Source organism: Ambystoma mexicanum, chromosome 4p (genome assembly GCF_040938575.1).
Source record: "Ambystoma mexicanum isolate Mex_15411 chromosome 4p, UKY_AmexF1_1, whole genome shotgun sequence".
NCBI lineage: Eukaryota > Metazoa > Chordata > Amphibia > Caudata > Ambystomatidae > Ambystoma > Ambystoma mexicanum.
The window spans coordinates 443,037,048-443,063,939 of NC_090927.1; the positions used below are offsets into that span (position 1 = coordinate 443,037,048).

At 46.0% G+C, this 26,892-nt stretch overlaps 1 protein-coding gene across 2 annotated transcripts in view; it reads right to left on the reverse strand.

Moving 5' to 3' along the window:
- Positions 1–26,892, reverse strand: part of GREB1 (growth regulating estrogen receptor binding 1) — a 627,979-nt gene that overhangs the window by 247,172 nt on the left and 353,915 nt on the right. For both annotated transcript variants that reach the window (XM_069605957.1, XM_069605956.1), the window contains exons 13-16: positions 23,053–23,184; positions 19,903–20,100; positions 19,615–19,795; positions 15,322–15,514 (exon numbers count right to left, since the gene is read on the reverse strand). In XM_069605957.1, coding sequence (XP_069462058.1) covers positions 15,322–15,514; positions 19,615–19,795; positions 19,903–20,100; positions 23,053–23,184 — 704 coding nt within the window. The remainder of the gene's footprint in view (positions 1–15,321; positions 15,515–19,614; positions 19,796–19,902; positions 20,101–23,052; positions 23,185–26,892) is intronic.

Consider the following 26,892-nt stretch of genomic DNA (forward strand, 5'->3'; position numbering starts at 1 on the left):
TCTCTTAGGATTTTTCTGTGGCTGTGGGGTGTTTTCTGTAATGGGGAGGCCTCTCATCCAGTGCACCCAGTCCCACTGCTAGAATCCTGCTTGGGTGCCTTCTGCGAAGCCCCTGGACGCTCTTCTAACTCTAGAAGTAAAGTACTCACCTGTTTGCCCAGTCTTCCTAAGGAACTCTGACTTTTGCTACTTAAAACCCCAAGACCACAGTGCGAGCAGCATTAGCAATGACAGCATTATCTTTCAGAGACTGAACAGAGGAATACGGGCAGATCGGAGAACATACTTGTGCTACATTAATAGGCCAAGATTTCCCTCCCCCTCTTGAATGTAAGGGCTTGAAAAACCTAGTGGTCATTGCCCTATTAGCTTTCATTACATTTGACCTAATTTGAAAACATATGGAACTGTTTTACAACAATTTAACATGTCATATAATGCAGAAAATATAGATGTCCACCTCTCTCTCACTTTACAAGTAACCTTGCACAGTTAGCTCTATCATCTTGATTGGAAGGTGTCAGACTAACAGTCATGTAACACAGCCTGCAGTATCCCGAGGTATGCTACAGAGGGGACCCCTGCAATAAAGAATAACGGAGCTGAGTTCCACAGCTATTCTTCGTTTACAAAAGTGACTGGGATGTGGATGTAGCCATATGTCAAGATGGATTTACAAAATCGGCCATGGGGCTGGATTTTGGAAGGCAACCTTATTATGGTGAACATGAAAGACCTTGAGGTCTAGCCAAACCCAAACAAGGTAGCTAGAAGAGCAGCAAGGCTTAGACTCAGGAGGTGTAGGAGTGGTTTAGGGCTACATTGCGACACACACAGAGCATTCCAATAACTCCAGCAAGACAAGGAACTACAAACATATACAATGATTTATTAGGCCTTTAAAACGCTCACTAAGCAATGAAATGGCTAAGAATTGTCACACCACTTTTACAAAAGATATATGTACATTCACTCTTGTGATATCCAAGGAGTACCCTAACACTTTAAGCTAAAGACAGTTAGGCAATAATGTAGCAGAGTCATTAGCCATACTGCAATAACTGTATGTGGTAAAGTCAGTGCGAAATTAGAAGAGCATTTGTTTGGAAACCAGTGAAATGCAGATAAGTCCGATTCAGAAAACACAGTAGAACGCTTAAGAGCAAGACTGGAATAGTTTCCTAATGCTTAGTAAGTTCAGCCTGAGATGTAATGGGGCCTAGACCACTACAGTAATTAGTTCCAAAATATATAATTTTACAAGTAGGTTTACTATTGGATTGGACAATGTCAGTGGTTGTGATTCAGAGTACCAAAAAAGTTAAGGAAAGTTCAGGTTAGTAGCTCTCTCAATCCCACTACACTGCGGAAGGCCCTGGAGGGGATCCTTGACTAAACCACCACTTATCTAAGTTGGGAAAGACAAAGAGATAGGGACAGGACTTTACACCCACATAACTCTTTGGAGGAGGGCAAAGTCAAACCAGTATGTTACTTGCCCCCTTACTCTGGTTTTTCCAGAGCCCACTTCAGGGGTTCCAGATTCTGTTGGGCACACATTTCTCTGTGCTTGGTCTGATCCAGGCCATCTGGTGCCCTGGTCTCTGATTATATGCAGATTCATCCATTTCCATTCATTCAAGTGGAAACAGGGTTTAGCCAAGTAACTGCCACAAGACGTCTAACAGACGAGCGCCTTCTAGGCAACCGATTGTGACAAATGTAAATGTTTGCCACCAAAATAGGGAGTCTGAGCCAAACTATGCAAGCTTACCCAAACAGTGGCAGGATGCCTTTGGGACATCCTTCCCATGAGAGGCAAAAGATCTATCACGGGGGACGTTACAGGGTCACTGTTCCGATGAGGCCTTGCGTTAGTGCTGCTGCCAAAGGATATCTAACAAAGGACCGGAGCACTTTTTGTAAAAAAACATCAAACTGAAAAATGTGTCGTCCTTCTCTTTTCACGTGAGGTACCGCAGGCGGCCGTAACCCTGCCCTCCTTAGCTCCGGCCCGCGCATCGCCCTTCAGTCCTTTTCTATCACCAGGTCTGAGACCATTTAAGCAATAATAGAGGTTACTTATTAGAGGGGACGGCGGGTGGGTGTATGGAGGAAAGGGGACTATGGACTAAGAGTAAGGTAGTCACTATGGTGAGTAACTTTATTATACTCCTACGTCCCGTCCCCTTTCCTCCATACTTTGGGAGATTACCAAGCACTCCTTACAGCATAATGGGTGGATGGAACTCCTTTACTGAAAGAGGTTTTTAAGAACAGCTTGCCCGAACTGAGCATCATCCCTGGAGTTCAGGTTTAAGCAGTAATGCTTCACAAAAGCTGATGGGGAAGCCCACGTGGCTGTCTTGGCAATATTTTCCCAGGGAACATATTTTTGGATGGCAATGGCAGCAGCCTTGCCCCACACAAGATGGGCATGAATTCCCTTTGGAGGTTGAAAGCCCTGAACGGAATATGCTTCAGAGATACAGGAAGCAATCCATCGGGAAATAGTTGCTTTCGAAGCCGGATTTCCTTTTGGGTCTTCAAACGTCACCAAGATCTGGGAAGAGCTCCGGAGATTAGATGTTCTGTCCAAATAAAACTTAAGAGCTCGCCTTACACCAAAATTATGCAGAACCCTCTTGGCATCTGAAGCCGGTTCTGGGAAGAAAACTGGTAAGGAAATCGACAAGTTCAGATGAAAATCAGATACCACCTTTGGGAGGAAAGAGGGATTGGTCCGGAGGGCAACCTTATCCTTGTGAAAGGTGAGGAATAGATGTTCTACCGACAAGGCCTGAAGCTCACTTACACACCTTGCCGAAGTTACCGCAATCAGAAAGGCCATTTTCAATTAAAGGAATTTCAAGTCTGCCGTAGCCATGGGTTCGAAGGGTTTATGACATAAAGCAGTAAGGACCATATTCAGATCCCACTTAGGATGCGGGCTGCACACAGGTGGATACAGATGCAACAGACCTGCAAAGTGCCTTTTAATGACAGGGTTTGTCAAAGATAAAGAGCAAGAGTCCGTGGACAGGTAGGCGGCAATAGCCCACAAATAAGTCCTACAAGACAAAACATGCATGCCTGAAACTGCCAAATGAGAAATGTACAACAGCAGCGTGTCGATAGCAGCTTCTCTGTGGTCCAGCTTTTTTGCAAAACACCAGTGACAGAAACTGAGCCATTTGCTCCTATACTGAGACCTGGTTGAAGGTTTTCTAGCTGCTGGGATAATATGCATATTATCCGCAGACAAAGTGAGACTCTCTAAAGCAGTGGTCTTCAAACTTTTTTGGCCTGGGCCCCCCTTGCAAGGTTTGGGCAGGCCGGGCCCCCCCAAAAGTGCCAGATGGGCAGTATGGGCAGTATGTAGAAATCGCTATGAACTTTTGTGTGCCGTCACCACACCCTACTCCCAGTACAGACCCTGGGCTCTCCCCACCCTACTCCCACCACTATCCCAATGCTGCCGCCCATCCTGCTCCCACCACAGTCCCATAACACAAGCATAGACACATCCATACACATTTAAATAAAAAATAAATTGCCATAAACATACCTTCTGCAGGGGCCTGCACGTGGTTGCTAAAATGCCCGCTCCAGGTTGCTCTGCCCGTATGTGCGAGGAGGCGCAGGAGCATCCCCTGGCAAATACACACATGCAGTGCCCCAGCCAGCATTTCCAATGAGCAATGCAAGGCTGGTGAAGCAAAACACCCCTAGCGTTGCATGGCTCAGTGATCATGTGCGGCTGGGGAAATGAACTGTCAAAGGCAAACAGTGTTTCCCTTTGAGAGTTCAGCCAGCCCTGGAGCACTCCCTTAGCTGGAAAAAGCAGCTGAGGGAGTGCTCAGTGTTTCACTGGGCTGGCTCCTCGGCTCCTCCATAATGGGTGAGGTGGCCAGTGGGTGGACACCCCCTCACCCATTATGGATGAGCCGGCAGGCTTGGACTGGCCTATAGGGCAATAGGGCGATGAACGTACCAAAAACGCAAAATGCGAGTGTAGGCCAGTCAAAATAGGCCACTTTTTTGGCCAATGTGGGCCAGTTTGAGGAGTTACTCCACTATGCAGCTAGTAGTTTTGACCATTGTTGCTGAATAAATATTCTTTAGCTATCACAATTTGTTTACATTTGAGCAAAAAAACAACCCCTCGGGTACTATTCAAACAGTCTGTGACTAAAGGACTGAATATCCAGTTGCAACTGCTGGCCATTTTTTTATTGGTGCCTAAAACCGTTTTATGGTCCAGTCAGACCATGTGAGATGCCCCTTCCCATTTCCTCCAATCTAAAAAAAAAAAAAAAATGTTTTTTGGGGGTTTTTTTGCATTTCATGCTGGGCTCTGGCGCCCCCACAGTTTGAAGACCTCTGCTCTAGAGATTTGAACTCAGGCACCAGGCCGCTAAGCTGAATGTTTGTGGGGAGGAGTGCCACATCTGCTGATCGCTCTGATGAAGCAGGTCGGGAATCAGCGGAAGACTGATCAGTGAGCAGACTAGCAGATGCTTAAGAAAACCAGAATCTGGCTGGCCACCACGGGGCTATGAACAGCAGAGTGCAATTCGACGTGCTCCTGAGCTTGCATAGCGCCCGGTGAATCAGAGGAAGAGGCAGGAAGGCGTATGCCCTGATGTTGTGCCACAGAATCTCGAGAGCATCCTCCAGGGAAGAGGCTCCGAGCCCGTTCCTGGAAGCATAAAGAGGACGTTTCCTGTTCAATGACGTCGCAAAGAGGTCCACTTTTGGAGTGCCCCAATGGCGAAAAGGTTCGGAGAGGATCTTCGTGGTCAGCTCCCACTCGTAGCTGACAACCGCTCACCGGCTGAGAGAATCTGCCGTTATGTTGAGCTGGACCGGAATGTGTACCGCCAACAGCCAAACACTGTGTGCTGAATGGCCCATTCCCAAATCTGAATGGCTAGATCTACAAGGGGAGGTGACCTGGTACCCCATGCTTGTTGACGCAAAACATGGATACCGCATTGTCCGTGTGGATGCGGACCACCTTGTTCACAATCCCTGGCTTGAAAGCTTTTAGCGCCAGGAAAATCGCCAGGAGTTCCAGATAATTTATGTAAAATTGTCTGTCCTGCGGAGACCACAGGTCGAAAATCTGAAGATGATTCATCGTCATGCCCCACCCGATAAGGGAGGAGCCCGTCGTAATGGTCACCTGAGGGAAGGGCTCCTGAAAAGGCGCACCCACCGACAGAATGCTGGAAGAAGACCACCAAAGGATATCTGTCATCATGTAGGGTGGAACTGGGATCATTTTGGTGTCCGGCTCCACCGCCTGGAGCCAGGAGCTCCGAAGAGCCAATTGCGTAAGTCGCATCTTGAGACGCGGCAGGGGAAGAGCAAGCATGCACGAGGCCATGAGGCCCAGGAGCCTCTGGAACCACCAGGCGGACATGCTTTTCTGACTGAATGAAGACTTGGCATGTGGTTAACAGATCAACCACCCTGTCCACCGTCAAATACACCCTGCAGTCGATCGTGTGCCAATGGAAACCCAGGAATATCTGAGAGATCGTCATGGAGGATTTCCGCCAGTTCACCGACAGCCCAAGACTGAACAGGAGCTGAAGGAGAGACTGAAGATTGCTCGAGGCTTTCACCAGACAGGGACTGCGCAGAAGCCAGTCCTCCAAATATGGATACACATGAATACCCTGTAGCCTTAGAAAAGCCGCAATGACTGACATCATCTTTGTGAAGACACGCAGCTCAGAGCTGAGACCAAAAGGGAGCACTCGAAACTGACAGTGCTCCTCTTCCAGGGAGAACCGCAGATATTTCCGATGCGGGTTCCAGATCAGGATATGCATATATGCATCCTGAAGGTCCATAACACTGAGCCAGTCGCCCTTCTGAAGAGAGGACTTTATTTGGCAGGGCATGATCATCTTGAATTTCTCTTGGGGAAGAGAAAGGTTGAACTGGGAAAGGTCTTGAATGGTGTGCAGGCCAGCCTGGTTGGGTTTTGGCACCGTAAACAAGCAAGAGTAGAAGCCCTCCCCTCATTCCACTAGGGGAACGGGTTCTATTGCCCTGAGATCTATAAACTTCCGGACCTCGGCTCTGAGGAAGGGTGCCCCCGACTGCTGAAAGGGAGGATTGAACGATGGGGTAGGCGGTAGGAGCAAGCGGAAGCCCGCCCGAGCGATGGACAAAACTCACTGGTCATTGGTGATGGTTTGCCACGCCTCCAGAGGAGACGAGATTCCTACCGGAGTCTCATGCGAGCCCCAAAAATTATTATTTTGCAGACTTTTCGGCACAGAGACTACCTGCCCCTGAAGAAGAGGCTGACGACCGAGAGAAAAACTGGTCACGTGGCTGCTTCCGGCGGGAGTTACGTGTTAGGGAGAATTCTCTCTTTAGGCTGAATTTCCCCCCCCCAGCAACTTTGCTGGATTTCTGGAGTTTGTTTTTTTCCTCCTGCCAAGAGTGAGACTCTTTTTTTCCCACTCTTGGACATGTTTATGGTGTTCCTTTGACTGTTAATGTGTTTTATGGGCTATGGGGTCCTTTACTCCATAGGGTCTCATGTGTTTTTATTATGTGTGTTACACAGCACCCTCCGTGCAGTAACACAGGGGTGTCATAGTGACCCCCCACCATAGACTCCATACCCTGGGACTGACTACTGTCTCCCAGGGCATGTAAAGTCACCATTGGCTTTACTAGTCCCAAATTATTAACAGAAGCCAGTACAAACCATCATATTGTGGACCTACTGGTCTGGGCAATTCGATTGCCCCGGGGTCTGTTAGTCGAGGGGGCACGTCTCCGTCCCCCCTGATCGAGTTTTGGCTGGTGGCAGTGGAAACTACTTTTTATATTCGACCGCAAATATTTTCCTATGGGATTTTCCCATTGTTCGAGGCTACCAACTTTAATTATTTAATTCTCATAGCCTCGAATATACTGCCGGTTTATTTATTTAATATTATTCGCCGGTTGGTATTTTTTGGCAGGACTCAATTCTAAAATGGCGTCTGTGTTCTCTTCTGTGACTCCAACCCAAGTCGAGCCCTTTGTTCCACATTTTGGCGGGCTTCTCCACAGAAGCCTCCAAAAGTGGTGCCACTCTGTCTGGGTACCACAGGGGGTATGGGAGGGGGTTTAGGCACCCTGGACAGAGTTACCTTGGTAACTCAAGTCGCACTCTTGTGTGATTGGCCCAAGTGGTGAGCCGGCCGGCTCACCACTTACCATGTTTGATTGACAGCTAGGCTGAGTGAATGGGGGTATGCTGCATAAAAACAGGGCTTTGGGGACTGGAACTTCAGAAGTCGCCACAGGACCTGAGAATCCGACGAGGGAGAAGCTGAGCCGACCAACCACAATGACACCACCGGTGGAGCCCTGCGGAACCGACTCACCACTTCCCGACGACAGAGAAGATCTCCCGGCTGGAGAGGCTTCTTCCCCTGACTGGTGGGCACAACCAGTTTTACCTTCCTTCTTCGCACCCCAGACCGGTTTGTGGTCGAAACTGCCCGTGCCAAGCACCCCGGCGGCCGGATAGCCACTCACCACTGAACCGCGAATCAACGGACCGCTCCTTGTACCTGAGAAACTCTGCGGCTGGTTTCTTCCCTGGCAGTTCAACGGACTCCTGTCTTCCTCCCCGACGAGATCCTCTCTTCCCCCGGACGAAGCACCGACTTGCATCCGCTGCCAGGAACAACTGCCCCCGCTGGAGTGTTCTCACCACTTTAAGGTACCGTGTCCGCCAGGCCTCCCTTTCTAAAGATTGCTACAAGGTAATAATAACTCCTTAACCTTCTGGACTGGGCTGGCCGCCTTGACCCTCTAACTGGTCCCTTTCATTGGTCCAACTCCTTTTTGAACCATTACAAGACTTTTGTGCACTGCAACCGTGTGACTTTGGACACATTTTGTTTGATCCTCTGAAAGTGGATCCGGCCTATTGAACTCTAACTTCACGGTTTTACTTTGCCTTCCTCTCTGTTATGTTCTTGTAAAAGTGTTTGGATCTGTTTCAACTTGTTCTCTGCTTTTCTCTCCCTTTTTAAAAACGAACTATTAGAGTGCCATCTACGTTAAGCGCTCACCGCTGTCTGAAAATAAGTGGGGCTTTACTTAAGACTTGTCTAATATTCTTTTAAGGGAGTGTATATCTTTTAGGGTATATCTTTTGAATTGCTTACTATTGGTGCCTGTGTGTTTTTCGAGATGTGGTTTTAAATAAATAATTATATCTCTTTTACACCAAGCCCTGGTCAGTGTTTACTTGTTTTATTGGGTTCTCTTGACCTATTGTGAATACTCTGTATACTGCCTAACTCTTCTTGAGGGAAGTCTGACTGCTCAGCCACAGCTACCAAGTGAATCTGTGTGGTACAGACTGCTGCCAAGTGGGTTTACTGCCAAACACCTGTAGTCTTAAATCTTTTGCAGTGGTCCCAGAGGGAACTGCACAGGTTTCTGCCTAACATTACTCGGCGGAGGATCAGTCCTGTGTGACCTGCGATCTTGGAGCCCTCTAAAGCCTGAAGAGGATCGAGATAGGGACCGGGATCTTTGACCTTTGACTGGGGCCTTCAGGAGCAGTGACAGAGACTGGGCAGTTTGCATGCTCGCCTTAGTCTTGGTGAGCTCGTCATCCGTTGAAGAATGAAACAACTCTTTGCCATGAAAAGGCAGGTCCAGAACTTTATCTTGGACCTCCTTTGAACACTTTGTTGCATGAAGCCAAGCCTGACGAGAGGTGTCAACCCCCAGCATGAGGCCACGAGCTGAGGTGTCAACATGATGCGCAGCAGCCTCCAGCATATCTTGCGCCAACACTAGCATCTGACAAGCCGCCTCTAAAGTCTTCTAACCTGTCGACAGGAAGTCAGCCAAATCTCTCCACAGTTTCATATTCTCTGCCGCCAGGATGAGCTCTGCATTGGCCTGACGCAATTGCAGCGCTGAATTCGCAAAAATCTTCTTGCTCAAGTAATCGAGCAATTTGTCCTCCTTCGACAGAACTTTAGCCACAGCTACGGAAGTCGCAGAGGCCGGCTTAGATTGCAGAGTGGCGGCCGCTACCACCGTCGAGGACGGGAGCGGGCATGACCCCAAGGCTACTTCCTCAGAGGTGTGAAGCCTGTAACGGGCTCCAATTCTTTTATTTATGTGCAGTCCAGTGTGGGGTTTATCCCAGACCTTGCGGGCCTCGGCCAGGAAGTCCCTCTGAAAGAAAAAGCTGGTGCGCTCCTGTGGAGGCCAGGTTAGCGCCCCCGAAAGCACCCCTTCCTGTGGAGCGGGTGGCTCTGGCACTGGTAGGTCAAGGAGTGACATGTCCAGTACCCGGTCATGAAATGCCCGTACAGAGTAGGGCTGGTCCTTACTGTACTGATCTGCCAAAGGGTCGTCTAGAGCATCCGGATCCCCCGACTGCGACGCGACAGGCGTCAGATTGATATCACGCTCTGCTGAAGACTTGTCCTCCGGTGACAAGGGAGGAAGAGGCGGACGAGCCGGAGGAGGGCCGGGCGGCAGAGAAGGTGCTACAGCCGGGGCGACAGACACCATGACAGAAACTGTCGGGGCAGGCAACAGAGTCTGAGGGCAGATTTCCATAAAGAGGCCCTTAAAGTACTCCCTCGTGTGATCAAAGTTCATTAGACTATGAAATTTCCCAAAAAAAGCGTCCTCGGACATGCCGGTAACAAAGGAGTTAGGGTCGATGACCTCTCCCTGTGCCCCCTCAACAGAACCGGTGCCTGCGCGAGCATGGGAAGGTTGAGGAAGCCACTTCACAGACAAGACCTTTACAGGCCTCTCAGTTTTGTTCGTTAAGAGTAACCTCTGAACAGAGTCCAGTCTTACTAGCTCCCTCGAGAGGGGCCTCGAACCGTGGTTCGGTACAGAAAGCCTCAACAGAGGCCTCAGGGCGCACCCCGGTGTCTGTGTGGGAAGCTCCAGACAAGGAGACCTTGGAGCGAACTCCGGTACCCAACGCCTCAGCACAACTATGCTGGCTATTAGCACCTGATCAGTGAACCTTCGGATTGTGATCCGGTATAGGCAGGCCCCTCGCGGAAACCCTCAGAGAAAACCCTGGTACACCTATAAGGCCTGCGAGGCACCTCATGGATTACCCCGGTAGCAGAGCTTTTGAAGCCCCTCCCGAACCTGGAGGACCCTGGGAAGGAGTCCCCCGGCTGGGGTGCCCTGAATTCCGTCAATGAAGAGTTGGAAATGCGATGGAGGAACCTTCTGGAATATTTCCTCCCACCTACGAAGACGACGTTGAAGTGCCCGGAACGAAATGAAGTTGCAGAAGAAAGACGAGTCCCAACGCTAATCCGTTCCCAGACACTCCAAGCAGAGAGAATGGGGATCCGCCCTAGCGAAGCGACGCTCGCAAGAAGAACAAGTGGCAAATCCCAGACACTCTGGCACAGATGGAGGACTATGCGACTGCTGACGGGAGCAGGAGAGAAGGACAACGGGAAAGAAAAAGGTCTTCCCGGTGATGCTAGTGCGTCCAGCCCCGACCGTGTGGAGAACAGGACTGAAGGGCGATGCGCGGGGTGGAGCTAAGGAGGGCGGGGTTACGGCAGCGTGCGGTACCCCACATAAAAAGAGAACGACACATTTTTCAATTTGATGCTTTTTTACAAAAAGTGCTCTGGTCCCATCCCACAGGACGGAATGTCCCAAAGGTATGGAGGAATGGGGACGGGACGTAGGAGTACAGCCAATTGCTGCCCATCCACCCACTCACGGCCGTCAGGCAACTCCTAAACTGAGATGCAAGGTCTCTTTCTAGTCTCTAGTTTCTAAGATGCAGCAGGATACAACCAACGTTGGAGACCCTGTTAAAGGAATCGCTAAAGGGACGCAAGCAGCAACTTTAATCAGAGGTAAGAGGCGGTTGCTCTAAACACTTTTACATGCACTCGCATGCTCTGGGGCAACTTCTTGGATTCAGGTAAGCAATACTTTTCTTCCCACAGTACCTTTGGTTAGAAGAAACGTTTGTGGTTGGATTCTCCTCGATGTGGCAGTGCTGTACCAGACCTCCGGATTCCTTGGTCTGATGATGAAAGGCAGGACAATGGACGAGATCTCTCAGCAGCAGTCTCAAGGGAGGACCTCGGGCACAGATTTCATCAACTTCTCTAGTCACTCTGCGGTTTTGGCACCTTTTCTACAGCACACAGAAAGGATGCGATTCGCCCGGTCAATCTTCTTTGTTTCCTGAAGTCCTGCACTCTGTTGAGGGGACTTGGATTAGTCGAATTGTGTCTCGAGAGGTTCACCAGGAGCTGAGCATAGGATTGGATGGATTCAGCCTTTCCACAGTGATACACTTCAAATGGGTAGGAAGTCTCCTGGTATTGGGGTTCCGTAGTTCTGGAGAAGCACAGCACCTCAGGAGATGGCTCAGATTAAAGTTTGTGTAGGGACTGGTTGTTCCCACCAGTCAAAGGGAAGGAGTTGTCCTCTTCGGAGTTCCTCTGTCACTCAGGCAACAGGGCAAGGACAGCAGGGGCCACTTCACTGAGTTTCAAAGGGTCTGAAGGGATCTCTGGTTGTCTTCTTCCTGGGTTACTTCAGTTTCCAGTGGTCGACTTGCCTTCAAATCAGGAACCTCACCTTTTATTCAGTTTCAGCACACACTCCTCTGCAATCTCTCAGCAGTTTACAGAAAGGGGTGGTTGGCTGACCTATCAAGACATCCAGACCCCCTGTGGGAGCTGTTTCCATTCAGGCACTCAGGCAGACAAAGAGTAGGGGAATCAAAAACTACTCCCCACTTCCTGCCTGCCCAGACACAATGAAGCCTAGGAGGGGACACCTAAGGGTTCCTGCCAAAGGCAAAACACACACACAGACCACTCCCTCCCAGAATGGTAGAAGAAGGGCTATCAAAAAACGACCACGCTAGAAACGGCGAAAGAGGAAAGGTGCCGCCAAGTTAGTACTTGGGTGACCCTATTGCGCATAACAGGGACTAGGGACATATGCTGCAGGGATGTTATTTGGGGGTCACCAGCGGTTGCACCTGTGACCCCTGAGGTCTCTCTTGCTACCCCTGTGGTCTCCCTTGTATATATATATATATATCTTAAATTAAAGCTCCTGGGCTGTGGCCAGTGCTATGTGGCTCTTTGTTTCTTGAGTGGTTGGCTTTTTTGTTCAGCCCTCTTAAAAAAAAAAACAGGGGGTTCCACAAGTGTAACAATTAACACTTTGAGCAGTGACCCTAAATAAGAAAGAATAGGAATAACAAATAATTTGTCTTTCTGGAGTTCTATACAATAATTTCTAGACTCATTAAAGGTTTATTTCAGGCACACTTTAGGGGGTGAGTCACTGATTTAGTCTGTTGTTAAATACCTCAAATTTACAATGCAGACAAGAACTTCAAAAAAGCATTTAGAGTACTATAACCATTCATTTCGGACCATATATTTTGCTTTTCGCAAATTGCAGTTATATTTTTATTCTGCCGTTGCCTGTTACGACCATCACAAAACATTCCATCTCGTTGTCCTCGGTCACTTGACAAAATCCTTGTGCCTAAAAGTGTGTGTACAGTGTAAAAATGTTTTGACCATAGCACACAAAGTGGCCCTTGTTTTCATTGTGCCATAATTAATGCTTAGTTTTAGTGTGTCTATCTTTCATATCTCCATGGCATGCTGTTCAGGGTGTTTGAATGCATGTGTGATGTAACGAGTGCCCAGAGTACGGGATGCCGTGTAAGTGTGCTGTTTTCCCTGCACTACTCTACATTTTCTTATACACAGTTGTGAACCCTCCCAATGGTATTTATTTTGCCATCCTGTGAAACCTGAAAAAAAGATCCACGCCGGCTTGATATGTGGCCAACTTTGCCCCTGATCTGCAGATGAACTGGCCTGTTGTTAAATCTCAGTTACCAGTTTATTGGTATCCACAACAGAGTGTAATTTGCTTTCTGGCTTTGAGAACATTCAGACATGTAATTGTTCATTTTACTATACAGCAGGTAGGATAGCTGTAGCTGGTAAGGTAGCTCAATGGGTTGAGCGCTCGCTGCTGCGGTGTGTGTGTGTGAGCTGCAGGTTCGAATCCCAGCAAGGACAACTCAGCCTTTCATCCTTCTGATGTTGATAAAAGAGTACCAATAGTGATATTGTATGTATATTTGTTCTAAAGCACTTCAGCGTAAGTGCTATATAATAATACATCATTATCATTTGGCCTTGGATGTCTGCTTGCATTCAGAGTAATTTGGTAATATGGCCCCATACACATTTATATTAACAATATTAACGATACATTTGGTGATCCATTCTTGTATTAAATGTATATTACAGTGATATCCTAACCATACTTTTCATAGTGTTTTTAGGAACAATGCTATGTGATGCCACTTCCTGTTTTGTCAAGGGGTGAAAAGTTATGGTCCATCACTTCCTGTGATGTCAATTTGTGGTGGGGTCAAATGACACCACTTCCTGTGATGTCATCAGAGGTCAAGAGACATGTGATGTCACTTTGCGACCCCTGGAATTTTGGTGAAATTACGTCCCTGATAGCCTGTGGTAGAAAATTACACAACGGAACACGTCCACTACCAACATCCATACCTAGAGGGTTGTCAATGTCACTATAAAGTCACAGGAGCAGAGAGAAGGGGGATACTAAGTATCCCCTTAGCACTCCACTTAAGGTGGTGTGTGCCAATCTCTCAGAATATAAAGTTTTAGGAGAGATACAAAGTATATATCTATCCTTAAGAACTGTAGTAATTGTATATAGAAAAGAATCTCAAAGGACAACCCAAGCATAAGGAACTGTGTGCTGCAAAATTAAAATACAGATGCATTAAAAGAGATATGGAGGAAAGTAGACTGCATAGCACAGTAAAACACAGAGTTCCAAAATACAGAGCCCATAAGAATGAATGAGTGGAAGAAGGCTCCACTCATTTAGGTTTGAAAGAAAAAGGTCCAGAAGTCCAGCAAAAAGTGGTAGGAGAGAGGATGAAGCATAAAAATGATAAATCTACCTAACAGCTGGCTGCAGGGAAAGGTGCTGGGGGCACAGGAAAGGGGGAAGGAATATGTATCACAAGCGAATGTGAGCATGGGTGATGAACCCACATTAAGGCCTATTGTTGCGGAAAGATATCCGGATAAGAGGATTCTCTGAGTCCAGGATCGTTTGCCAATCATCAGGTATGAAAATCACCAATGATTCAGTCACCAATGACTCCGGGAATGCACATAATACACATAGATCCCTTAAATTTCTCAGAGTTAAGAAAGCAATTGAAACGGTACATGCTCCTGGTGGAGCCCCCCGCACCCGCAGAAAGTGTGTTAATCCACGAAAAAGTAACACGAGTAAAACTTCAAGTTAAGCACTGACAGGCAAATATTTGATCTAACTCCAAAAGACAAAGTCAGCAGTATCTCCACCTCCAGAGCGTGATCAAGGGACACGATGTGACAGTACAAAGAGGTGGTAGTGAGTTCTCCAGAGAGGCGGAGGGGAATCAGCAGGCAAAACACACACTGTGTGAGGCTGGGTCCAAAGTGACGGGGAACTCTGTGGAAAGTCCCGTCTTACCAGTGGCTGAACACTTCTGCAGGGCTGTGGAGGTATATAAGCCCTGCGGTTGGTCACATCATGATCCCAAATGACCGTCAGCTGCCTCAGATAATTGAAGGCATTTGTGCCTAGGTAGTTATGAATTTCCGGGAGAACCACCAAAGTTTACCTGAGTATATAGCTAGATTCATTACCCCTAAGGTGCTTTTTTTTAGGTTGTGGTGCATTGGGTGAAGTCTGGCATAAGCCCCTAAATAATGTTTTCAGTGAGAGGCCGAAAAGCACCTAAGGATCCCAACCCAGGGCCCCTTCATATCATGGTGATGGTCCTGCCCAGTGAGCAGAGGCCCCCTGGTCTTATGCTGATGACACCTGGCGTTTAAGCCAATCACAGATGTGTAACAGAATTGTAAATCTGATTTTCCATAAAACATTGACAATATTTAAATATAATTCAGGAATCCTCAGATGACAGACTATCTTTGTTTATCACAACCAATTCTCCCTTGCAGAAATGGCATGGCTGCTGAAGACCTCACTAGAGGATTTCACTCTGCAACAGAAGAGACAAGCACAAAGCATTGAATGAGTCATGACGCTCATGCTGCAGCAGCCAAACCAAAGGCAAAGAGAAACCTGCGGGCACGTTTGCTCTTTGAAAAACATTGGTGCGATCTTAATTTAAATAACCCCTGCAAACATTTGGAAGGAATGTAAACATGCGACTCTTACATGGCTGTAGGAAGGAGGCCAATGGATTTCGTTATACGGGCTCACGTGGGTGTACTGAGTCTGCAGCGCATAGGGGAAGGACGTCACATGGAGCGACACGATGTTCGGCGCTTCTTTCACTTCCCTGCAGTTCAGAAGTCTGTCCACCAGTCCCACAGAAAAGTCAGCATGAGGGTAGGGGCTGTTAATAGCGCTGTGAAAAGAAACACAAGAAGACACCGCAATGTATATAGAAAAAGAATGAGCATTTATAATATCAGCAATTTGCAACAAGCAAACAAAGTGCAGCTATGATGAATAATAAGGCTCTAAACCCCCCTGTCAAAATCAAAGTGACGTGTTCCATAGAACCCGCGCAATTTTAGGCAAATGGAACTAGGTTAACATGGGCCAGTTACTATGACACCCATGCACGTTGGTATTGCAGAAGGTGCAGAGCAGCAGGAAGACACACAATATCTTGACATCCCCAGAGGTTCTACCCGGCTCCTCTGTACCATCAGATGTGCCATGGAACCAATTCGGAAACAATTAAGAGATTCTGCTCCTACATGGTGACGTTGCATCAAAATAAAAATAAAAACATGTTATATGTGTTAGGTAAGAATTAGTGCAGTCCAACTGGTGAGGACTACAATGTAATTTCGCCGACCCACTTTTTTCCAATGGGTGTTTTGCCAAAAAAGTTCATGAAATGTTTTTTTACATTGTTTTTGGGGGGTTCACCTCCAAAGCCCGCCTTCATTTAATTTATTTTTTTATTTCCATTCCCCCCAACCCTTTATTTACTCTAACCCACCTTTTAATATAGGTCTGTACTACACAAGTTGGTATTGTGACTGAGCAGCCAGGCTTATCTTAAGAGGGTTAATGTGAGCAGTAGAGCTGTAGCATTGAAATAAGTAAGTAAAAGTAGCCAAGTAACACTTACACACTTACATTTATATATAAATATTAATTTATAATATACACAAGGTTTAAATAAGCATTCTTTAAAAAGCGTTATCTACTAATAACATTCAATCAAAGTGCACACGACAATGGTCACAGGACCCCTGGCATTGTGCTTCTGCAGCTCTGGTGAGGCACAGCAAGTCGGGGGCTGCGCCAAATGGAAGCTTGTCTTGAGGCAAGTTGGTCCCACCAGCCCAAAGAAGGAAGTTGTCCCGTACGGGTCTTCCTAGCCGATATGAAAAAGGGGTCAGCACAGCTGCAGGGCTTCACTAGGCACTCTGCGGTCCAGGAGGGTGCTGCTGGTATCACATCTTCTTCTTCGGATGTCCCTCTCCAGTGGTCGACTCTGCCTGTAGTCCCAAAAACCTTGCTTTTAATGCGATTTCCCATTCATTCACAGCCTATGCTGTCAATCATACAGCAGGGTGGCTCTCCTTTCAGGACAGCCAGCCGGGCAATCAGGACTGGTTTCACTCAGGCACACCTAGAGAAAAATGACAGGGACGTTTCGGGACCCTCCCTCACTTCCTGCCTTTCCAGACACACTGGCGCCTGGGCGGGCTTCAGGGCTGAAGCCCGCCAAAGATAAAACGCACAAAATACTCAAACCTGCATCAATGATCAGAGTAAAAGCCCAGAAGAAACAAACAAACAGAAAATGGCGAAAAAAGAAGACAGGCGCCATTTTGGAAAAATTGACTCCCATGGGTGCTGTTCTGCAGCTGAGGGTCCAGCCTGCAGTAAAGATGCACACTGGTAGTAAAAATTAAACCACTGCCATCAGCCATTTAAAGTAGGTTAGTGTAACTACAAATGTGACATGAGAAGTGGGATAGGAATTACTAACTAACCTCCCAGCACTCCACATATGGTGGTGTGTACTGGCCCCACAAAGAGAAAAGTAAGACAGGGATCATCTTACTGTTCTTGGGAACAGTAGTTCACCCAAGAAAATGTATTTAAACATTCAGAGAAGTCCAAGGGACTTCTTAGTGGCACTGCACCTAAGGTGCTGTGTGTCACTATACAAAATGGAGATGCCTATGGAATTTGTCAGACTCCATAAAACAGTACAACACAAACATCCTAGTCAGCAAAAACGCAAATGCAAGAGTGAGAAAAAGGTCCCACTCACTCAGGTGGAAAATGTCACAAGCTCTAAGTTCAGCAAAAGAGCTGGAGGTCTCTAAGGTTGAAGGGAATTAGCACAGAAATGAAAATTCTCCTTAACATATGTCCTGGTTGATAATCTTGCAGTCAAGTCCCTAAAAGGAAGTCAATTCAACAAAGCTTTATTTTGGCATAAAGCCCAGAAAGCATGTAGTAATACGCAACAAACATTCAAGCAGCAAACTAAATGAGTAAATAATAGCACAAAGTAAGAGTTGTTACAGCAGTCTTAAAAATGCCCAATATCGTCTTAACTCAGTAAATTCAGAATTACAAACAACTTTACCTAATTCTACTCGCACATTTAATTCAAGTCACTAAAACAGATCAAGTGGTCAATCGGCGAGCACCATGGAGTGTAGAAGGAGGAATGAGATCCCCACCCATGATGCCAAGACAAACTGACCCCCGTCAATTCTGTACAGAATACAGAACGAGGTGGATAAGTGCCTCCACCTTAAAAACAGGCACTTGCTTATAGGTCTCACAAATTACACAACTCAATAGTACTAATTTAGTCAGGTATGACTTAAGGCTGAGTGTCTTCTGCTTGAATTAGATCATATCATCGGGAAGTTATGCAGTGCATAAATTAGCCTACTGAGAGCTAGCATGTCCCAACAGACTGTATTGACTTGAGTCATAACATGAAAAGTACAGAATAAGTCCCAGTAACTATACTGGGTCTGTGTAACAAAAGCAAAATGTATTAAAGTAGGCAACTGTGCAGTCTGTATTGGGACAGCTTGCTATTTAATAACACTTTCATATTTTACTTTCATGCCTGTTACTTGAAATTAATTATATTACAAATCAAGTTAAAAAAGGATAAAGATTCACTATGTGCTAGCTTCACTTTGTAGCACCGGTCATGATCATAAAAGCCGGTCTCAAAAAGACCTGGGTAACTTTCAGCGTATTTCCAATGCTGCCCATACTGAAAGCCACATGTTCCTTTTGCAAAGATGGCAGTCTAGCCAACACCTTCATTCTGGCCTGGCGGTTAGCATCACACACAGCAAAGCACTCCCTATCACCTAGACCTATCTTCATAAACATAAGGTATTAAGTTCAAAATGCAGAACAGTATGAACCCATATAGGTTTTTTTCCAGAGCATACTCTGGTGATGTAAACTGAGAAGTGTCACAGATGGCCCACGAAACGATTCTATGTGATTCCATCTACCACAGTTGTCTCCTAGATTGACTCTTCAATGTTGACTTTTTTCTTTTTTTAAATGGGGGGTTACCCATCATTCCTCTCCTCCCTGCCCCTGTCCCCCCACAGACACACACGCGAAAAGGACAGGACAGCATTCAAGACAAGCCATTTTAGCAAAGATGGCTCGATGCCATTTTGAAAAAAGATGGCTCCCGCGGTTAGCTTTACTGGAGCTGCGAACAGCCTCAGTAGATGCAAACCATGGTAGTTCATTATGAAACCACTGCCACCAGCCATTGAAGGTAAACTTGTCACTGTAAGAGATTTGTTACAGTTTTAATGTGAAAGGGGATACACTGTATCTCCCCAGCACTCCACATAAGGTGGGGTCTGCTGGCTTCACAGAATAAAATGTAAAAAGGGATCCAAAGATGCTTTCTACCCTTGGGAACTGTAGTTCACTCAAGGTTAGCACAAGACGGTTAAAAGGGGAGCCCCTAGGACAACCCAGCAACAACAGGCACTTATTGCCAAAAAGTTGTTAAAGATCATAACTTTACAAATACACTATGGAGAGTCTTTAAAATTACACCCATAAAAAGAGTTAAAGATTATGTGAGTGTGGAAAAAGGTTCCCCCTCACTGGGTTATTATGGAAAAATATCCCACTAATAAAGTAAAATGTTCTGGGGTTGCCCCAGGTCAGGAAGATTTACCAGTTCTGTGCAAATCTTACCTAACAACGCCGTCACTGAGAACTGGTCTAGGATCACCAGCTAATTCCATAAATGCAAGAGAAAAATAACGACTTGATAATTGTCACTGCCAGTCTTGGAGATGTTTGAACGAGTAGTCATAGAGCAAAGGCACCTCTGCAAAATCGAGCTTAACTATTGACATATTCAGAGCCTCCCTTCAACACACATTCCAACATCAAAACACTTGACACATGTCGTTATTTGGATAATTAGATGGTGATTAGGAATGAAAAAGGGAAGGGCCTCACCTCCCGAGATCCCAGTGTGCATGGTCGTGGATAAGCAGGAAGAGAGTATGGGGGTTCTGCATGGACCTGTGCAGAAAAGCTTTGAATTTAGTTTGGGCGTTGGCGTCTAACTTCATTACGTACTGCCCCACCTGATGCTTTGTTAGCTGCTCTTTCTCCAGACCAAGCTCCAAAAGCAAACCTGGGAAATGAAAATCGGAAAATACTTTGTGAGTCTCAGGACTGATTTAAACATCAGGAAACAGCTAAGCACGACACAAAACATCACACCAATCTGAACTCACGTACCCGAATGGACAAGATGAAACAGTGTTTGCTGGTACGTCACTTCAGACGGTGGGACACAAATTAGAAAGTCCACTTTTTCAAAGGAACCCAAATCGAGGTTCTGGGTGCTGGAGTCTGCAATGGAGCAGATGTGAGACAGCAGTTTCTGAGCCATTGCTATCTGGGATGGTCGGATGTGATGCCATTCAACATTATAACCTGCAAGGCAAAACACGCACCTGTTTAAACGGCATTTCTTTCAAGTTGTTAATGTTTGTGTGGAAGGTTACATCTAACCAATGGAGCTGTAGGTTTGTAACTATTTCAGTAAAAGAAAGAAAAGGAAGATAGAAAAAAGCAGTTAACTATCACAGTAAGCCTTCTGGCGGTAATATGGTCGGGCCTCTGGTACCCTCATGGAAGCAAAGCTTCTTTTTAGACATTTTATATGACCATAGGAATGGTCAGGTTGCAAAAGTCATCCACTGTATCAATAGGGGCTTGCAGCCAGACATGAATGGGTTACAGAAGAAGGGGGGCAAATGTGGAGGAAGCTGGGAGGGAGATGAATGCTATAGTCTGGTCCTGCTGAGATGAGGACCCCACAGTGGCTTTCAAAGGGCACCTTATGAGCAGGCCTTTCATTATCAGCAGTATGAGGCCCGTCATTATACTGTCATTTGGGGCACTGGATGAGCAGTAATTGGCTCAAGCGGAATGGCGACAAGACTGAGGTGTTGGCAGTCGGCCCCCCTTCTAGTATGGCTTTTGGACTCCTTCTTTTTGCCCCCCCCCCTTGGCACGTTTCCTATTCTGGTGGCGGCTGTGAGTGACTTAGGGGTCAAAGTCTCAGCCTCTCTTTAAGATGAAAACCAGATTAATGCTGTTTGTTAGAAGGGGTACTTGCAGTTGAAGATCTTGCCTAAAGTTCTCCCCCTTCATGGCAGTTGAGTTTAGAGCCCCGGTGGGGCTTCTCTTGTTCTATGTTCACTGGATTACCTGCTTACCTGATTCAGCACTTGCAAGTCCTACAGAATTAAGCAGGAATTGCCACAGGGGCCTCTAGGCATGCCCATATCATGCCTAATTTGCGCTGCCTTCATTGGCTCCCGGTGGCCAAACGTGTTCCATTTCAATCGTTGTGTTTGGCATACCGCCCTTTGCATGGCACTGGGCAGAGGGTCTTCAGGCAAAGATTTGCCCTTATATTCTGACCCGCTCTCTCTGCTCTGCCAGTGCCTGCCTGATTGTTGTTCCCCGGGATAAATACTCTCGTATTGGGGGTAGAGCTTTTTTGATCGCAGCAGCTGTGCTATTATCCTCTGTCACTGCGTTCTGTGGATAATTACTTGTCTTTTAGACACTCTCTTAAAACACATTGGTTTTAACCCTTGCTCATATGTCCCCTCTTTTTGGGGCCTCTTTTTCTTTTCCTTTTTTCTTTCTCTCTCATTGCAGCCTAGAGCCAAGATGCCTCTGGGCCGATGTTGCGCTAAATGCATTTCTATAACCTTTGGCAGCAATTTTCTGCACATTTATTTGTCCACTGATTCGTTTTACAGCCAGGGTGTGATTCTAACTGCCAACAAGCTGGCACAAGACAATCCATCTGCTCATACAACCATATGAATAATCTAGACATCATTACACAGACTATGACACTGTAATTCCAGAGAACCCTCTGCTGTCGATGAAAAAGAACATGTTAGTGGGTGACAAGGTCGGCGAGATAAAGAAGGCGGCTTAAAGGGGAGAATCATAGATGGCATGTTCGATAATGTGAGTTTGTGGACCAAGTGTACTGACCACTTTTGGTGTCCCCTACCTACGGGTTTCCGTCTACTACAGTGGTTATTCCATGGCATTATAGAGAGAAAAGGTCAAGTACGATGTTCTGCATTTCATTCAACAGACATCATGATGAGCATAATGAAGCAGGCAAACAATTCTGGAGTCCATTTACAAGCCCCGCCTGCTCTGCTGATGAGCACATTGTATTGATGTGTACTGCACTAAGTGCTCCTTTGTTACATATCGCCCCATGCCTGCTACTATTTACCCTATGCCAGCAGCAGGGAGCCTTTGCAGAACTTAGTTCCCATTTTTAGGACTGTGACCTCAGTTACCTTTGGATGGCTGCCTCATGAGCCATGGTCTTGACTGGAACCTGAAGAAGCTCAGTCAATGTTTCCTTTCCCTGCCCGTGCTCCCAAGCAGCGTTGGTCTGAAAAGTGTGCCCATCATCACCACATTTGTGATAGGGTCACTATCCACGTGGTTACTGCTCTCTTTTAACAAAGCAGGTGAATGGCAGCTCATTGGTCATAGGTAAATATGCAAAGCACTGGATATTTTGGGATACTAGCCTGTGCATTGCCAAAACATGTGTGAAAGGGGAGAGTGTGCCAGGTATGTTGTGGCATAAAATATATATCATTGAGAAAATGTGTTTTCATCAAAGAGATATTCTCTGTCTACAATTTAATTGGATGAATTTGTTGTTAATCTTTGCCATCATAGAATGGGACCAAACTTGTTCAACTCATTTGTGAAGTGGCATCGCATCCTGGGCTGGATTGTCCTCTGCTAACTAGACGTGTGGGGTCATGCACATAGTTGGTGCCCTTCCGCAATGGCACAGGTGAGCTATTAAAAAATGGAACAAGATGCTACCGAGAGAAATGACACCCCCAGTGGTCAGGAAGTATGAGCCTGGGCATCTCCATCCATCACGTTTTCTAAGTGACGCTCCATAATTGGAAGCGGTTGCCCTGGCATGGGCCCCTTATTTCCTGTGCCTGTAGATTCAAGCTTATCGTCTCTGAGTGCGGCTCAACATTGAGCAAACATGTCTAGGGTTTGTTGTGTTCCTGTACAGTGAGAAGCTGGCCTGGCGGTTCCCTTTGGGGCGGAGTCAAGACGCATTTGCGTGCAGTAAACCACTTCTGTAATGGCAGTCACACTATTAAAAACAATGGGTTGGAATGCTACCCGGAGGAAAAGCTATTAGCAGGTGTTTGCTCAAGCATGCCCCCGCCTCACCTTTAAGGTGCCCAATAAAATCTAAATCAAGCATGAAAAAAATTATGTTGATTAAGCAGCTTGCCCATTATGTCCAATGAAAACCCTCAACATATGTACATATATGTTCTGCAGCTGTGTCATACTCACTTGTGCAGGATGCAGACCCATTTGCCTCCATTGTTGCTGATGTTGATTTATTCAGTGATGTGCTGAGTGATGAAGAAATGTGGCCTTGGTTTTCTTGATAATATTTATCCAGCAGGACATCAATATCACCCTCTGTGAAGATACAAATAAATATCCATTTTACATTTTCACTGTGATAAAACTGCATGGCCAGCTCAGTGAGGAACCGAGGGGAGCATGTGGCAAGTCCAGCTGATACACAATAGACACAAAGCAACAATTGCCATAAATTAACATGATATCCGTAGGAGTCCAATTGAACCATGAACGTATATTGCTAACTTCCATTATTTTTTAGCAAGACTTCCGTTAGAAGGTCCAAAAATGGCTGCAGTACAACATACAATAGAAAACGTGCCAAATATAGTGATCAAGTGAATAGAAACAAAACATTCTTTGTGGGTACAATCCATTAAGTCTTTTGTTTTGTAGTATTGCTGCACCTCTGTATATTTACACTTCCTCTCCAGATCTCCCTTTTCACTCACTGGGTTAGCAACCATGTGGTCTGATAGAGTCTGTCTGTTGTCACATGGCAGAAGAAACACACAACTAATGGTACTGGAATGAAGTAAAAAGGCTTTACTAAGAAAAAGTGAAAAATAAGACAATTGCATGGAAATTGTTTCGCTATGGGTGTAACATAAACGTTCTTGGGACACATAGTCCATGAAAGCAGGATCATGTATGAAGGACAGCAAAAAAGTCATATAGGAAGTTCCAGGCAGGAATCTCTCTTGCTTAGTGATTTCTGGAGTTCAGGCCGAACCACGTCTCTCTCGATTTTAGGCCATTGACAAGTGTCCCAAAAGTCCTCTCCTTTTTGGGGCTCTCTCTATCTCCATTACTTACTTCCATCGTGCAGGGTAAAGAGGCTCTTCCCTTCTGTTATTCATCCCCTCTCCAAGGGATCAAAGTCACTCTCTCTTGCTACATTCTCTGTAGCACACTCCTCTTCTGGGCTAACGGCCTCTACCCCCCAGCAACCCCCCCCCACTTCCCTGGAGCACACCCCTCCTCTGGGATTTGAGGGGCCTCTTCTATTACACATACCCTCCTCTGGGAATCAAAGTCACTCTATTTCTTACTACTTCCCACCCCCCTTCTCTTGGGTCAGGGGTCTCTTTCTTCTGAGGTTCAGGGGGATCTTCTCTCCCTCACTGGAGCACACCCCTCTTCTAGGTTTCAAGGGGTTCTTCTCCCCTCACTATAGCACACCTCTCTTTTGAGGTTAAAGGGGCTCTTCTCACTCTCACTGGGGTACACCCCACTTCTGGGTACAAGGAGTTCCCCTTCTCTGGAGCTTCCCAGTTTTCTCAAGAACTCCTATCCTCAGCTCCCAGATCAGAGACACTGTCTGTGGATCCTAGATTCAGTTTTAAAGCCCTCGCCATCCTCCCATTAGCTAAGGCACATTTTCAAATTAATTGGATAATTGACTTCCTCTTCGAGGCCAGTGTAGGGAAGTCTTTAAAAGGCTTGCTGTCATTTTGGATTTCTTTTAGTTTGTTTCCTATGCAGGAGCCGGTGTGTGTGCCTGCAGCTCTGCTCTCGCTCCTGGCTGTGCCTGTGAACAGACGTTTATTCTCTGCTTTTCTGATGTTTCTGGGCCTTTATGATATCTTCATGATGCAATTTTTTGACTTATTAGAGCTGAACGACGTAGCATTCACTAATTAGGCGGATGAAACGAAATGTGTCATCCCGCTTACAGGGTCCCATTTTGAAGATGATTGCAACATAAATAAGGTATATGACCTTATCCAAACATGGATGCTACAGAATGGCCTGGCCTTAAACAAGGAAAAAAACAGAACTCATGGTGGTGGGCACACAGAAGAAGATTACTAAACTAGATCCAAGTTATGAATCCTTCTCTAATGCAGACTGTAAAATCGATGTTAAGAGGAAAGTCAAAACACTGGGCGTAGTTTTGGATCAAAATCTCAATATGAAGGCACAGGTCAGCAGTGTGGTCGACTCGTAGACCTATTAGATAAAACTGCTGGCCCACCTACGGCCTCTTATATCTAAAGAAAATTCACAGACAATTGCAAGAGTTATTGTAGGTGCTAAGATTTATTACTGTAGCTGCCTATTGATAGGTATGTCTAAAGTGGAGTGTAACCACCTCCAGGTTATTTATAATAGCGCTATGAGGGTGGTTAAAGGACTTAAGTGGAGAGAGCATGTATCCGAGGCCAGACAGAGCCTGCATTGGCTTACGGTAACAGCAAGAGTTCAGTTCGGGCTACTACTGGTAACCCATAAATGTCGGGTAGGACCTATGCCTGTTTATTTGAAAGCCCTCCTTGTGGAGAAAAGTAATCTGAGATCTCTTAGATCCAATAACATGAACCAGCGGAAGATACCCCCAGCAAGTTTAGTAAAGTGTCTAAAGATGCCTTAAAAAAAAGCAGCCCCCAGAGCCTGGAACTCCCTTCCACCTGACTTAACAGAAATCACATCAACAGAAATGTTTAAGAAAAAACTAAAAACACTGTTATTCAGTTAGTTTGTCGTTCTCTGACACTCCAATAATGCTGCTAAGTCCCTACAAGTGCCTTCCTGTCTTTGTCCTAGGTGTGTGTCTGTTGCTCTGTGCACCCTTAAGCCAAGGTTTAAATGTAAAGTAAAGTAAAGTAAAAGGACATCACAAGGTATTAAGATGGATTTCTAGAAACTGGCTTGGTGGAGAGACTTTAGGAGGCCACCCTAGTTATAGTAAACAGAGCAACTCTAAGAGGTTAGCCAAACCAAATCAAGGTAAGTGTGGAGAGTGGTCAAGGCTTAGTCTCAGGGGAGTGTGAGTGGGGTTAGGCGTCTAGAATGAGTCCACACAGCGAAGCACACCATAATTCAATTTAGACAGGTAAGTAAAAAAATACTATATTATTAAAGGCCCAAAACACACACTAAGAAATGAGTAGTACTATCACATAATACTCAATTGTCAAATATATATACAGTCACCTTTAGGTTCTTAGGAATGCAATCAATAACGTATTCAACACAAAGAAGGTAGTAGGGTTTCAGTACAATGAAACCAGTTCAGAAGAATCATACCCTAACTTTATGAGTCCAATCGCTATGATGTATGGAGCCTTGTGCCCAAAACGTTACAAAACTTCTTTTAGGAGAGGGGACTGATGTACGAAGAGTTCTTGTGGTGGTGAAATGTTCTAGAAGATATTGAACAATAGTATGATCAGTAAAATTATATTGCTATCTTTTAGATACAGGCTTTTAGATCCTACTATCAAAAAGTAATGTAATGAATGACCAAAGTTTATTCTTTTTTTGTTGTTGATTTTTTTAACAAATTCATTTATTGAAATGTTCAAGTTAATACAGTCATCAACAATGTAAGAACAGAAAAGTAAACTAAGTAATATCAATATCAAAACATAGTAACATAGAACCATTATCCATATGCAAAGAAGGGAAGAGGTAGAGGAGAGTTTATTGTAAGGTTTATTTTGAGGAGAACAAGGGGATGTGAATGCTTGCAATTACTTACCCCCCTGACTCCAATTTTCCCAGGTCACTAAATGGGTCAGCTAAGGGTCATTTGAGATAGGTTTTCCTACCATTTGTTCCGGCGCAGGAGGTGTACGTGTTGCGGGTCTGGGGATTTCTCTGGTCGGCTGCTGGTGCAGAATACCACCCCTGATATAGAAGGCAAGCAGGATTCACTAATATAGGGCTCTTCTGGACACCATACAGCGACTTCCACTGACGGTCATCACACAGCGACACTGGCAGGCGCCTCTCCAGTCACGGTCAAAGAAGACCTTCCAG